Source organism: Salvelinus alpinus, chromosome 26 (assembly GCF_045679555.1).
Source record: "Salvelinus alpinus chromosome 26, SLU_Salpinus.1, whole genome shotgun sequence".
NCBI lineage: Eukaryota > Metazoa > Chordata > Actinopteri > Salmoniformes > Salmonidae > Salvelinus > Salvelinus alpinus.
Window position 1 is genome coordinate 7,755,239 of NC_092111.1, and position 15,638 is coordinate 7,770,876.

At 43.3% G+C, this 15,638-nt stretch overlaps 1 protein-coding gene across 1 annotated transcript; it reads right to left on the bottom strand.

Moving 5' to 3' along the window:
• Positions 1–12,420: 12,420 nt before the first annotated feature.
• On the bottom strand, positions 12,421–14,940 carry LOC139554292 (claudin-7-like). The gene has a single exon (XM_071367062.1). It carries the CDS (start codon positions 14,066–14,068, stop codon positions 13,370–13,372), a length of 699 nt encoding a protein of 232 aa, XP_071223163.1. The 5' UTR covers positions 14,069–14,940; the 3' UTR covers positions 12,421–13,369.
• Positions 14,941–15,638: the final 698 nt, after the last annotated feature.

Below are 15,638 nucleotides of genomic sequence, written 5' to 3' on the forward strand. Positions count from 1 at the left end.
GGAAACCAATCTGTATGGTATTCATTAACACGCACACAAGCAATTAGTACTTTGTAAAGAGACTGGATTGCTTGATAAAATTTCCCATCAACCCCTTGTCTTTAACAAACTATAGGCTAAAAGATCCCTATTTGCAAAATCAAAAGCTTTCTGGAAATCAATTAAACATGCAAAAGTAGGCTTCTCTTCATGTAATCTATTTATTGTACAGACCGAGAAGATATGATCTATACAGGCTCTGGATTTACGAAAACCCTTTTGTTCTTCCACCAGAATGTTTTGGTCCTCCAAAAAATGTAATTAGCCTATTGTTGAGGATGGATGAATATAATTTATAAACCGTACTTAATAAACTTATGCCTCTATAGTTCAGTGGCACTCTAGGGTCATTTTTTTTGAAGATTTGGGAATGGGATTCACTATAGACTTATACCAAGTGGATGGCATTATACTGTACTCAAAACACATTTGGAGCAAATCATATAGGACGTCAATTAATTTAGGGGATTTAAAAATCTCATCAGGCAGTTCATCAATACCAAACGCTTTCCCATTTTTTGCAGGGTCAATCACCTTCTTAACTTCTGCCACAGACAGCTCCTCATTTAAATACGGGTTGCATACAGTTGAAGTCGGAAGTTTACATACACTTAGGTTGGAGTCATTAAAACTCGTTTTTCAACCACTCCATGAATTTCCTGTTAACAAACTATAGTTTTGGCAAGTCGGTTAGGACATCTACTTTGTGCATGACACAAGTCATTTTTCCAACAATTGTTTACAGACAGATTATTTCACTTATAATTCACTGTATCACAATTCCAGTGGGTCAGAAGTTTACATACACTAAGTTGACTGTGCCTTTTAAACAGCTTGGAAAATTCCAGAAAATTATGTCATGGCTTTAGAATCTTCTGATAGGCTAATTGACATAATTTGAGTCAATTGGAGGTGTACCTGTGGATGTATTTCAAGGCGTACCTTCAAACTCAGTGCCTCTTTGCTTGACATCATGGGAAAATTAAAAGAAATCAGCCAAGACCTCAGAAAGAAATGGTAGACCTCAACAAGTCTGGTTCATCCTTGGGAGCATCTGTACAAACAATTGTAAGTAAGTATAAACACCATGGGACCACGCAGCCGTCACACCCTCATCCTAGAGATGAACGTACTTGGGTGCGAAAAGTGCAAATCAATCCCAGAACAACAGCAAAGGACCTTGTGAAGATGCTGGAGGAAACAGGTACAAAGTATCTATATCCACAGTAAAATGAGTCCTATATCGACATAACCCGAAAGGCCGCTCAGCAAGGAAGAAGCCATTGCCCCAAAACCGCCATAAAAAAAAGCCAGACTACGGTTTGCAACTTTACATGGGGACAAAGATACTTTTTGGAGAAATGTCCTCTGGTCTGATGAAACAAAAATATAACCGTTTGGCCATTGTTATGTTTGGAGGAAAAAGGTGGAGTCTTGCAAGCCGTAGAACACCTTCCCAACCGTGAAGCACGGGGGTGGCAGCATCATGTTGTGGGGGTGCTTTGCTGCAGGAGGGATTGTTGCACTTCACAAAATTGATGGCATCATAAGGAAGGAAAATGATGAGGATATATATTGAAGCAACATCTCAAGACATCAGTCAGGAAGTTAAAGCTTGGTCGCAAATGGGTCTTCCAAATGGACAATGACCCCATGCATACTTCAAAAGGACAACAAAGTCAAGGTATTGGAGTGGCCACCACAAAGCCCTGACCTCAATTCTATAGAAAATCTGTGGGCAGAACTGAAAAAGCATGTGCGAGCAAGGAGGCCTGCAAACCTGACTCAGTTACACCAGCTCTGTCAGGAGGAATGGGCCAAAATTCACCCAACTTATTGTGGGAAGCTTGTGGAAGGCTACCCAAAACGTTTGACCCAAGTTAAACAGTTTTAAGGAAATGCTATCAAATACTAGTTGAGTGTATGTAAACTTATATAAGAGGGATCTAATATTATATTTTCCAGTTTAGTTCTCAGAGAACATATGTCTTTATAAATATCTTCCTCAAAATGTCACATTTTCGTTACCTGAGAACAAACTAGCAAACCCCGTCTCCCACTCCTTAAGTACCTGTGTAATATCAGAATTCAGCCCTCCCCCTGCTCTTCCATTGGAATTTTCTTATGTCGTTTTGGTCCTAACTTGTTTATTTGGCTCCAAAACGGTTGAGGATTTCTTGTCTGAATCTCCTCAAGGTGTAATAACTGCCCTCTCTGATATCTCCGTTTAAATAGGCGCAGTCTTTTATCAAACACATTCTGTTTTTTCTTAAATTCCTTCCTACACTGTTCCCTTGTATTCCTATCTTTACACTGTACAAATAAGTACTCAGCCTTGCGCATTACTGACCATAGATCCCTTAACTCATCATTCCAATACGGCTTGTTCGGCTTGTATTCTTCATTCACATTTTTCAGAATATATAATATCACAAAATGTTTCACATCTAAATCAAATGTTGTTTCTTGGCATCTTCCCAGAGTTTCGATGAGTTCCACTAGAGTTCTACATGCCATTTCAGAACATAGAAAGTCATTTGGCACATTTCTTTTCTTACATTTAGGCCTATGCGGGGTATGTATATTTTGCCCAGTGTGATGCACAGCGATACCTGGTTGAGAAAGTTCGTGGCCAACAGAAAATATCATAAATAAAAGAGTGTTCAGGAAGTCTACTTTTTTCTCCAATTAAGTCAAAACATCCGTATTCTTCAACCATCTGTATAGGAGATAACACCTTAAATCCCAAACAAGTTTATATTCTAGACAGTCGTAATCCAAGATGGCGTAGCAGTCGGATGTGTCTTTGTCCTGTCTGTCCCGTGTAAATAGTATTCGTATTTTTCGTATACATTTCGTATATATTTTAATTTCACTTTCCATCTAGGAACTGAATATACATTCCTACATTCCGCCTCACCCAATGTGGTACGGACCTGCTATTTTTTTATACTTTAGAACCGTAACCCCAATCAGAAGCTAGCCAGATAACTAGCTACTAGCTAGTAGTCAGTTAGCCACTGCTGCGGTCTTCGCCCTTAACTCGGACACAGCCAGCTTCAATACCGGGCCAATACCTGCCAGTCTGCAAGCGCGATATCAACCCAGAGCATATAGGACTGCTTTTTCTCTACCACATCACCGGATTCCTGACGCAAGCTCTGGACAATTACACCGTATTATCACAGCTAGCTAGCTGCAACCGAGTGGCTACTACTGGCTAACACCTCTGTCCCGAAGCAAGCACCAGTTAGCCTTGAGCTAGCCTCGAGCTAGGCCCATCTGCCGGCTAGCCGAAGAGGTCTACCAGCGAATTCTTGGGCTACAATACCTCTTTTGCCAATTGGACTGGACCTTTTTTTTGCCGACACAGAGCCCTGCCAATCCATCACAACTGGTCTAAATCAGCTACAAGCTAATTTAGCCATTTTTTTGCCGCTGCTAGTAGCTTTTACCTTCTGCACAGACACCAGCCCTGTTATTAGCCTGGATATTACTCACCAATTTACCAGCATCGGACTGTCTCTCGACAACAACGCCGGATTCCTGCCGTAATCCCTGAGCCACTACTTCTGATCCTCACAGCTAGCTTGCAGCTAGCGCAGTTAGCGCCACTGCCACGAAGCTAGCACCAGTTAGCAAACACAATTCTACAATTCACAACCTCTCTTTCGCCATTCGGCTTGGATTCTCTGGATTCTCTGTCGACACGACCACGTCTGAGCAGACCCCCTCCGTCTGAGCAGACCACCCCCCGGGCTACTAACTTTAAACGCCGCGTGCTAGCTTAGTGGAGGCCTCCCTGCTCCATCTACGGCTGCCCCCTGGACACTATGATCACTTGGCTACATAGCTGATGCATGCTTGACTGTCCATTAATTCACGGTACTCCATTCTGTTTATTTGTGTTTTATCTGTCGGCTCTGTGCTTTAACTCAGGATCTGTGTGTAGTTAATCCGACCCTCTCTGCCTAGTCGTCGCCATTTTTACCTGTTGTTGCTGTGTTAGACTAGCACCCTGTTATTGCTGCTGTTATCTTACCTGTTGTTTTAGCTAGCTCTCCCAATCAAGACCTGCAATCACTTTATGCCTTATTGTATGTCTCTCTCAAATATCAATATGCCTTGCATACTGTTGTTCAGGCTAGTTTTCATTATCATTGTTTTGGTTTGCAATGGACCCTGTAGTTCCACTCTCCGTACCTCTGATACCCCCTTTGTCCCACCCCCCACACATGCGGTGACCTCACCCATTGAGACCAGCATGTCCAGAGATACAACCTCTCTTATCATCACCCAGTGCCTGGGCTTGCCTCCGCTGTACCCGCGCCCCTCCATACCCCTGTCTGCACATTATGCCCAGAATCTATTCTACCACGCCCATAAATCTGCTCCTTTTATTCTTTGTCCCCAACGCTCTAGGCGACCAGTTTTGATAGCCTTTAGCCGCACCCTCATCCTACTACTCCTCTGTTCCTCGGGTGATGTGGAGGTAAACCCAGGCCCTGCATGTCCCCAGTCACCCTCATTTGTTGACTTCTGTGATCGAAAAAGCCTTGGCCTCATGCATGTCAACATCAGAAGCCTCCTCCCTAAGTTTGCCTTACTCACCGCTTTAGCACACTCTGCCAATCCTGATGTCCTTGCCGTGTCCGAATCCTGGCTTAGGAAGGCCACCAAAAATTCTGAGATTTCCATACCCAACTATAACACTTTCCGTCAAGATAGAACTGCCAAAGGGGGAGGAGTTGCAATCTACTGCAGAGATAGCCTGCAAAGTTCTGTCATACTTTCCAGGTCTATGCCCAAACAGTTCGAACTTCTAATTTTAAAAATTAATCTCTCCAGAAATAAGTCTCTCACTGTTGCCGCCTGCTACCGACCCCCCTCAGCTCCCAGCTGTGCCCTGGACACCATCTGTGAATTGATCGCTCCCCATCTAGCTTCAGAGTTTGTTCTGTTAGGTGACCTAAACTGGGATATGCTTAACACCCCGGCAGTCCTACAATCCAAGCTTGATGCCCTCAATCTCACACAAATCATCAAGGAACCCACCAGGTACAACCCTAAATCCGTAAACATGGGCACCCTAATAGACATTATCCTGACCAACCTGCCCTCCAAATACACCTCTGCTGTCTTCAATCAAGATCTCAGCGATCACTGCCTCATTGCCTGTATCCGCCACGGGTCCGCGGTCAAACGACCACCCCTCATCACTGTCAAACGCTCCCTAAAACACTTCTGCGAGCAGGCCTTTCTAATCGACCTGGCCCGGGTACCCTGGAAGGATATTGACCTCATCCCGTCAGTTGAGGATGCCTGGTCATTCTTTAAATGTTACTTCCTCACCATATTAGACAAGCATGCTCCGTTCAAAAAATGCAGAACCAAGAACAGATATAGCCCTTGGTTCACTCCAGACCTGACTGCCCTCGACCAGCACAAAAACATCCTGTGGCGAACTGCAATAGCATCGAAGAGCCCCCGCGATATGCAACTGTTCAGGGAAGTCAGAAACCAATACACGCAGTCAGTCAGGAAAGCAAAGGCCAGCTTTTTCAAGCAGAAATTCGCATCCTGTAGCTCTAACTCCAAAAAGTTCTGGGATACTGTAAAGTCCATGGAGAACAAGAGCACCTCCTCCCAGCTGCCCACTGCACTGAGGCTAGGTAACACGGTCACCACCGATAAATCCGTGATAATCGAAGACTTCAACAAGCATTTCTCAATGGCTGGCCATGCCTTCCTCCTGGCGACTCCAACCTTGGCCAACAGCCCCGCCCCCCCGCTGCTACTCGCCCAAGCCTCCCCAGCTTCTCCTTTACCCAAATCCAGATAGCAGATGTTCTGAAAGAGCTGGAAAACCTGGACCCATACAAATCAGCTGGGCTTGACAATCTGGACCCCCTATTTCTGAAACTGTCCGCCGCCATTGTCGCACCCCCTATTACCAGCCTGTTCAACCTCTCCTTCGTATCATCTGAGATCCCCAAGGATTGGAAAGCTGCCGCGGTCATCCCCCTCTTCAAAGGGGGAGACACCCTGGACCCAAACTGTTACAGACCTATATCCATCCTGCCCTGCCTATCTAAGGTCTTCGAAAGCCAAGTCAACAAACAGATCACTGACCATCTCGAATCCCACCGTACCTTCTCCGCTGTGCAATCCGGTTTCCGAGCCGGTCACGGGTGCACCTCAGCCACGCTCAAGGTACTAAACGATATCATAACCGCCATCGATAAAAGACATTACTGTGCAGCCGTCTTCATCGACCTGGCCAAGGCTTTCGACTCTGTCAATCACCATATTCTTATCGGCAGACTCAGTAGCCTCGGTTTTTCTAATGACTGCCTTGCCTGGTTCACCAACTACTTTGCAGACAGAGTTCAGTGTGTCAAATCGGAGGGCATGTTGTCCGGTCCTCTGGCAGTCTCTATGGGGGTACCACAGGGTTCAATTCTCGGGCCGACTCTTTTCTCTGTATACATCAATGATGTTGCTCTTGCTGCGGGCGATTCCCTGATCCACCTCTACGCAGACGACACCATTCTATATACTTCCGGCCCTTCCTTGGACACTGTGCTATCTAACCTCCAAACGAGCTTCAATGCCATACAACACTCCTTCCGTGGCCTCCAACTGCTCTTAAACGCTAGTAAAACCAAATGCATGCTTTTCAACCGTTCGCTGCCTGCACCCGCACGCGCGACTAGCATCACCACCCTGGACGGTTCCGACCTAGAATATGTGGACATCTATAAGTACCTAGGTGTCTGGCTAGACTGCAAACTCTCCTTCCAGACTCATATCAAACATCTCCAATCCAAAATCAAATCAAGAATCGGCTTTCTATTCCGCAACAAAGCCTCCTTCACTCACGCCGCCAAACTTACCCTAGTAAAACTGACTATCCTACCGATCCTCGACTTCGGCGATGTCATCTACAAAATAGCTTCCAACACTCTACTCAGCAAACTGGATGCAGTTTATCACAGTGCCATTCGTTTTGTTACTAAAGCACCTTATTCGACCCACCACTGCGACCTGTATGCCCTAGTCGGCTGGCCCTCGCTACATGTTCGTCGTCAGACCCACTGGCTCCAGGTCATCTACAAGGCTATGCTAGGTAAAGTGCCGCCTTATCTCAGTTCACTGGTCACGATGGCTACACCCACCCGCAGCACGCGCTCCAGCAGGTGTATCTCACTGATCATCCCTAAAGCTAAAACCTCATTTGGACGCCTTTCCTTCCAGTTCTCTGCTGCCTGCGACTGGAACGAATTGCAAAAATCTCTGAAGTTGGAGACTTTTATCTCCCTCAACAACTTTAAAAATCTGCTATCCGAGCAGCTAACCGATCGCTGCAGCTGTACATAGTCCATCTGTAAACTACCCACCCAATTTACCTACCTCACCCCCCATACTGCTTTTATTTATTTACTTTTCTGCTCTTTTGCACACCAGTATCTCTTCTTGCACATGATCATCTGATGATTTATCACTCCAGTGTTAATCTGCTAAATTGTAATTATTCGATTTATTGCCTACCTCATGCCTTTTGCACACATTGTATATAGATTCTCTTTTTTCTACCATGTTATTGACTTGTTTATTGTTTACTCCATGTGTAACTCTGTGTTGTCTGTTCACACTGCTATGCTTTATCTTGGCCAGGTCGCAGTTGCAAATGAGAACTTGTTCTCAACTAGCCTACCTGGTTAAATAAAGGTGAAATAAAAATAAAAAAAATAAAAAATAGTCCACCACAGCTTTTCCTTTGCCAGATATGGATGTAAAGTTGTCTCTTAAAGGGTCATATCCTTCCATTAACAATACACATTTTAGAGTCACCAAGGAATTATTTTAGAGTCACAAAGGAATTCAACCTGTGATGGACTATCATTAATATCATTTATATAGTCATCTAACCTCCCAATTCGACTGTTAAGATCCCCACATATGTAAATAGCATCTGCTTCTGTATATAGGTATACTTGACTTAACAAATTACTATATAAATGACTATATCTACCCAATGTGGACTGTTCATGTGGCAAATAGCATGAAAACACAACAAAACAATCTGACTCCCTATGTTCAAAGCGCAAACCAATAATTCCTTCTATGGCTTTATCGATCATTTCAATTTTATATGCTTTCATCATATCAGACTTTACACATATTCCCTTTCACGTGAGTGTTCCTGGGTGATGATTTAACAAGCTCATTTGCGAAAAAAGCACTGCCGTTGCACCAATGTACCTAACCATAAACATCAATGCCTTTCTTTAAAATCAATACACAAGTATATATTTTTAAACCTGCATATTTAGTTAATATTGCCTGCTGACATGAATTTCTTATAACTAGGGAAATTGTGTCATTTCTCTTGCGTTCCGTGCAAGCAGTCAGGGTATATGCAGCAGTTTGGGCCGCTTGGCTCATTGCGAACTGTGTGAAGTCCATTTATTCCTAACAAAGGCCGTAATTAATTTGCCAGAATTGTACATAATTATGACATAACATTGAAGGTTGTACAAAGTAACAGCAATATTTAGACTTAGGGATGCCATTCGTTAGATAAAATACGGAACGGTTCCGTATTTCACTGAAAGAATAAACGTTTTGTTTTCGAAATGATAGTTTCCGGATTCTACCATTTTAATGACCAAAGGCTCGTATTTCTGTGTGTTATTATGTTACAATTAAGTCTACGATTTGATAGAGCAGTCTGACTGAGCGATGGTAGGCACCAGCAGGCTCGTAAGCATTCATTCAAACAGAACTTTCGTGCGTTTTGCCAGCAGCTCTTCGCAATGCTTCAAGCATTGAGCTGTTTATGACTTCAAGCCTATCAACTCTCGAGATTAGGCTGGTGTAACCGATGTGAAATGGCTAGCTAGTTAGCGGGGTGCGCGCTAATAGCGTTTCAAACATCACTCGCTCTGAGACTTGGAGTAGTTGTTCCCCTTGCTCTGCATAGGTAACGCTGCTTCGAGGGTGGCTGTTGTCAATGTGTTCCTGGTTCGAGCCCAGGTAGGGGCGAGGAGAGGGACGGAAGCTATACTGTTACACTGGCAATGCTAAAGTGCCTATAAGAACATCCAATAGTGAAAGGTATATGAAATACAAATCGTAAAGAGAGAAATAGTCCTATAATTTCTATAATAACTACAACCTAAAACTTCTTACCTGGGAATATTGAAGACTCATGTTAAAAGGAACCACCAGCTTTCATATGTTCTCATGTTCTGAGCAAGGAACTTAAACGTTAGCTTTTTTACATGGCACATGTTGCACTTTTACTTTCTTCTCCAACACTTTGTTTTTGCATTATTTAAACCAAATTGAACATGTTTCATTATATATTTGAGGCTAAATTGCTTTTATTGATGTATTTTATTAAGTTAAAATAAGTGTTCATTCAGTATTGTTGTAATTGTCATTATTACAAATACATTTTTAAAAATCGGCTGGTTAATTGGTATCGGCTTCTTTGGTCTTCCAATAATCGGTATCGGTATCGGCGTTGAAAAATCATAATCGGTCGACCTCTACTCCAGACGTCCATATTCAAGAGCTATGTGGTCATGTAGCTGCTTGTTATTATTCTCCAGTTGAGTCAGCAAAGCTGTATGATTATCCTGAATGGCTTTCTCCAAAGATGCACGTAAACTGTCAACTTTACTAATCATTCCTTTTTCAATACTCAACTTAATTTCGTCCATCTTCCTTTCCATTTTTGTTCCTAGACTCCGTATCTCCATCATGAGATTAGCCATGCTATTGGCACTTTCTTACTTTGATAAATTCGGCTCCATGCTTTTCTCACCACTGAGTAGATTTCTACCGGAGTCCATGTGTTTTGGCGGTTAAGTGTTTCTGTTTTTGCTGGTCAAGGTAACGTTAGATAGCCCGCTAAATGTAACGTTATAGCTAGGCTAGCCAGATTACTCGCCAAACAATCCCCGACAAGTATGTCTATTGACTGTCTTTCACCCTCACCTGGGTTTCAGCTTTATCATTTTTTATTAATTTGTAAACATTTCTAAAAACGACATTCCACTTTGACATTATGGGGTATTGTGTGGCACATGTTCGAATCACCAGCGATTGCAGCTGTGAGTCTTTCTGGGTAAGTCTCTAAGAGCTTTGCCCACCTAGATTGTACAATATTTGACCATTATTCTTAATCAAATTATTCAAGCTCTGTCATGTTGGTTGTTGATCATTGCTACACAGCCATTTTCAAATCTTGCCATAGATTTTCAAGACGATTTAAGTCAAAACTGTAACTAGGCCACTCATGAACATTCAATGTCGTCTTGGTAAGCAACTCCAGTGTATAATTGGCCTCGTGTTTTTGATAATTGTCCTGCTGAAAGGGGAGTTTGTCTCCCAGTGTCTGTTGGAAACCAAGTTTTTCCTCTAGGATTTTGCATGTGCTTAGCTCTATTCCATTTATTTTTATTTAAAAAAAACTCTAGTCCTTGCCGATGACAAGTATACCCATAACATGATGCAGCCAGCACCATGCTTGAAAATATGAAGAGTGGTACTCATTGATGTGTTGTTGGATTTGCCCCAAACATAACACTTTGAATTCAGGACAAAAAGTAAATTCGTTTGCCACATTTTTTGCACCATATTGTAAACAGGATGCATGTTTTTGAATATTTTTTATTCTGTACAGGCATCCTTCTTTTCACTCTGTCATTTATGTTAGTGTTGTTGAGTAACTACAATGTCGTTGATCCATCAAATTCTGTAACTGTTTTAAAATCACCATTGGCTTCATAGTGAAATCCTTGAGCAGTTTCTTTCCACACCAGCAACTGAGTTAGGAAGGACGCCTGTATCTTTGTAGTGACTGGGTGTATTGATACACCATCCAAAGTGTAGTTAATACTGTAACTGCACCATCTACCAATAGGTGCCCTTCTTTGCGAGCCACTGGAAAACCTCTCTGGTCTTTGTGGTTGAATCTGTGTTTGAAATTCACTGCTCGACTGAGGGACCTTACAGATAATTGTACGTGTGGGTACAGAGATGGGGTAGTCATTTGAATATCATGTTAAAATCCTATAGCACACAGAGTCCATGCAACTTATTGTGTCCTGTTAAGCACATTTTTACTCCAACTTACTTAGGCTTGCCATAACAAAAGGGTTGAATACTTTGATGCAAGACATTTCATTTTTTTATTAATTTGTAAACATTTCTAAAAACATAATTCCACTTTGACATTATGGGGTATTGTGTGGCACAATCTCAATGTAATCAATTTAAAATTCAGGCTGTAAAATTCAGGCTGTGTATACTTTCTGAAGGCACTGTAATTACCCGCACTGAATTTAATATTAATAAACAAATGTTGTTATTCTGCATCCTCTTTCAGATACACTGTTTTAAAGTGTCCTTTTTCATTGAGTCCTAGTAAAATGAGAACTACAAGATGTTCGCAAGAGGACTACCCGGTGGATGTGATTCTCTACTTTTCAGATGGTCTACAATTTAAAAAAAGACTCAGTAATGGGTTGAAGGGTAAAGGAACAGACTTGGTTCGGGTTGACTTAGACTTTGTCTTTGGATGTGTCTGATAGGAGCAGAGCACCTGGATGTGAACAAGGCAGAGGACCATGAGGTAGACAGAGCATGTTAGAATTGTCACAGAGCTCTGCTACAACAACAAAGACCAGGGCCTTATTCACAAAGCATCTCAGATAAAGGTCCTAGGTAGGAATCCTGATTAAAAACTGTTTTTAAAACCCCAAAAAACCTCCCAGCTCAGAGTAGATTTTAAGAGGATTTTAAGACAATGCCCAGACAAACTCTCAGCTGGTAATCACGACAGTTTAAGGTACCGCAAAGGAAAGATAGTGATGACACTCATTGACATTGTTGCAAATGATGGGGGGGACAATGGAAATGAGGCATCGCCAGCTGTGAACTCTATAGCACGCTTCAGACAACCACGGTGAATGTGACTGTACATGTTAATGTTGCAATGGGAAAACGTTTGATATCATTTCACGTGACACAATCACTTCTCCTATCGCCTAATATATTGGCATGCATAGCCTTTTTTTTTACCAATTCTGATGGTTGTTAAAAGCATAATTTTGACAATATTGCCGTTATATCAAAACACTCGTCACTCCCGTTTAAAAACGAATTCGCTTTGGCACAGTCGGCCTCAAGTCACTTGCCAATAATGTTGCATACAACTCGTGAAAGGTCTATCATTTTTATCGAACACAATCAAAGTTAACAGTCTTTAGATTCCTTCAAGTGCCCAATTTAGGCATATTTTTTTACAACGTGGTATTGCACTCCAAAGGGATAACTTGAAATAACAATGTAATTCAATAATCGAAATACATTTATTTCTTCACCTATTTGTTAAGTATTTAGGCATATCATGTGAAATAGGCCTCATGTGAAATCATTGGTAAAGGCACAAGAGATTGCCTTCTCGCCGTTCCTCACGGTTTGCCCTTGCTGCCCTGAAAGATACAAATAATTTGACAGGAATTCTAAACAGCCTATAGGAGGGCTAGATTGATCCATCACTAAGTGCAAAGGGAACCCTTTCTGTTTGGAGTTGTGCACAGCTGAACATTGAGCACGACACCTTCAATATTCTGGGCAAACTACAAAACATCATCAGTTTGTCATGAACTAAAACATATGGAAGGAAAAAGTTCAAACGTATTAAAATACCCTTGGAATAAGCAGTTTATTCTTTTACAATTTGGACTTATTCAAACTCAATGACGTAGTGCCGAGACTGAATTATTTCACAGATTTAATTGTCATCTGAGAAGAATTGTGAAAGAAAGATATCACTCCAATCTTCACGCCACAAGTCACAAAACCATAATATCTTAAAGATGTTTGTGGGGATTGATGTCGTGTCTTCCAGGCAGAGTATTGTGATCTGTCCATGCACTAATACCAAATATCACAGTGTAATAAATGTGTAATGAAGTCAATAAGCCAATACATGAGGCGGACAATGATAGGCATGATGGAAAGTCTCAAATATATATATACACACACACAAAATACATTTAGTTGAAAAAAATACATTTGAAATAAATATTTACACTACATCAAAATGCATCACGGTAGAAGAACGTGAGAGAGCTGCAGAGTAGAGTTTCAAATCTAATGCTTCACATCTTCAAAACCTTCCAAGTCACAACACCTCCACCACAGTCACAGTTTTTCCTTCTCCAGCCTTCTACTTCCTCTTCTCATTCTCAACCTTGCTTCTTCCCATACTCCAACCCGTTGACATTCTTCTTCGCATCTTTTCTCTGGACTACACATATTCCTTTAGGGGCACGCTGTTGGAGGTGATAGGTTTCGGAGGATCAGGTGCGAGGGGGGAGGGGCGCGTGTTAGGAAAGCTCCGGCCCATGTATCCCCGGCGGTACTCCCGTCCTCCGCTCTCGATATGGGGGCAGGTGCTGCTCAGCACGGCCCCGCTGATCATCAGAATAACCGCAGATGCCCAGCCCAGGTAGATCGCCTGGCCCAGCTCTCGCTTGTACATGACAGGCACTTTGGGGTTGTAGAAGTCCTGGACCACCGTGTTGGCGGTCCAGGAGACGGGCACCAGCACGCACAGGCCCGTCAGGATGAATAGCACGCCGCCGGAGAGGGCGATGCCTGCCTTGGCGCGGCGGTCGTCGCCAGCGCACGTGGTGCATTTCATTCCACAGCAGGACACTGTGCAGGACAGCCAGCCCAGAAAAATTGCCACACACATGAGGGCACGAGCTGCCTGGAGGTCCGGGGGCAGAGCCAGAATGGAGTCGTAGGTCTTGCACTGCATGTGGCCCGTGGTCTGGTAGATGCAGTTCATCCAGATGCCCTCCCACTTGATCTCGGAGGTGAGGATGTTGCTGCCGATAAAGGCGGACACCTTCCACTGAGGCAAGGCCGTCACAGCGATGGCCATGACCCAACCTGTCACCGCGCAGGTGAAGCTGATCAGCTGCATGCCTGTGTTGACCATGGCGGCTGCTCTCGATGTCTTCTGACCACCCGAAACTGACCTTTACCCTTGTCGATGTCTTCTTTCTCACTTCAAGGCCCACTTCTTTGCTATACCTGCCCGCTCTGTCTGGGGCTTTCACAATCCTGAATTTGAGTCACTCACTGTCCTTTTCTGAAACGACTTTCCTTTCTCAAGCTTCTTATGTCTCCGTTTCTTTTCAACATCTGGTCAGATGTCTTCAATTTAGCTTTTTTTTTTTACTTGAGGTTTTTCCCCCCCAGTGATTGGAGTGACAGGTGGTGGTAGAGGGAGAGAAGACTCAATTGCTTTCCTCCCTCTATCTATTGAACTGATGAATTATTTAAGAACCAATAACTGTGCAGCCACTTGTGGCAGCTCCCCTATTTTCGATTGATTGAGCTTCAGAAACGTCACCATCAGGCCCAGTGGGTTTGTGGGTAGGGTACAATTGGATGTCAGCAGCTCTGGCCCTGTAACCTCACACTAACACAAGCTGATTACAGGAAAAGTGTCTATTACCCCACAGGTTTGGTGTGGCCTTACCTAGATGGGTCATGCCAATAAAACCTGATACTCGATCAAGGGACGTCGCTGAAGATGTATGTTATCGCTGGAAGTCAAAAACAACTGATACAGTCCTATGAGCAAAAAGGTCCACAGAAGGTAAGCAAAAAGGCTGATGTCTTGATAAACCGCAAATAAGGCTTGGTCCAATAATGACCTTTGTCCAAGTGCATCCAAACTATGCCTCCAAATGCACCAAAGCTTGATAGTTGATGCAAAAAAGTTTCACCGCTACAGCTTAAATGGTGTTACGGTGTCTTGGAGAACAAAGCCTTGGAAAATGAAGCTGCAGACCTCAGCTGCCGCTGGCGCCTGCTGAAGTGTCTTCGTCACAATGGGCTCAGCCTGCCGAGGCCACTTCAGACTCAACGCAGTTTCAGCTTGCTGCCCCCCCCCCCCCGCAAACCCAATTGGGTCAGTCCAATCCGGGTGTTAGGGTTGATAGTAGGCAAGACCACTTAGTCAGACTGCCAGGTAAGTGGAATAGTAAGTCCGTCCGTCCCTCCCATCTTCAGAACAACCTCAGTTTACTGTCAACCTGTGAGAGCAACACTGTGTGCCTGGAAAGAGAGAGAGAGGGAACGAGACAGTACAGGGGGAGGGAGAGAGAGTGGTATCTGTAGGTGCGTCAATTAACAAAGACAATCCAGAGGGCCTCTACAATGGGGCTTAAATGCTCTGCTTTGCTCTACGCGTCTCTAAAGGAGCATTTACAACTCTTCCTTTTGCTGCAACCCCCCAGACAAAAAGCAGAGACGGCTAAAAAGGGGGCTAGGTGGAGTGAATGTTGTGTGAGCAGAATGAACCGGACTACAAAGCTGAACACCCACATGAGAAATACAGGTCAGGTGTAAACATTCACTTTCCATCAAAGGGAATGGAGCAGTGGTGTTACCTAAACAAGTACTATTAAAATGTACTCAAACATTTAATTTATAAAATGTATAAATTGAGGTAGTTTGATTCTTTCACTCTTGGATGAAAATAAACTGTCTATGGTCAC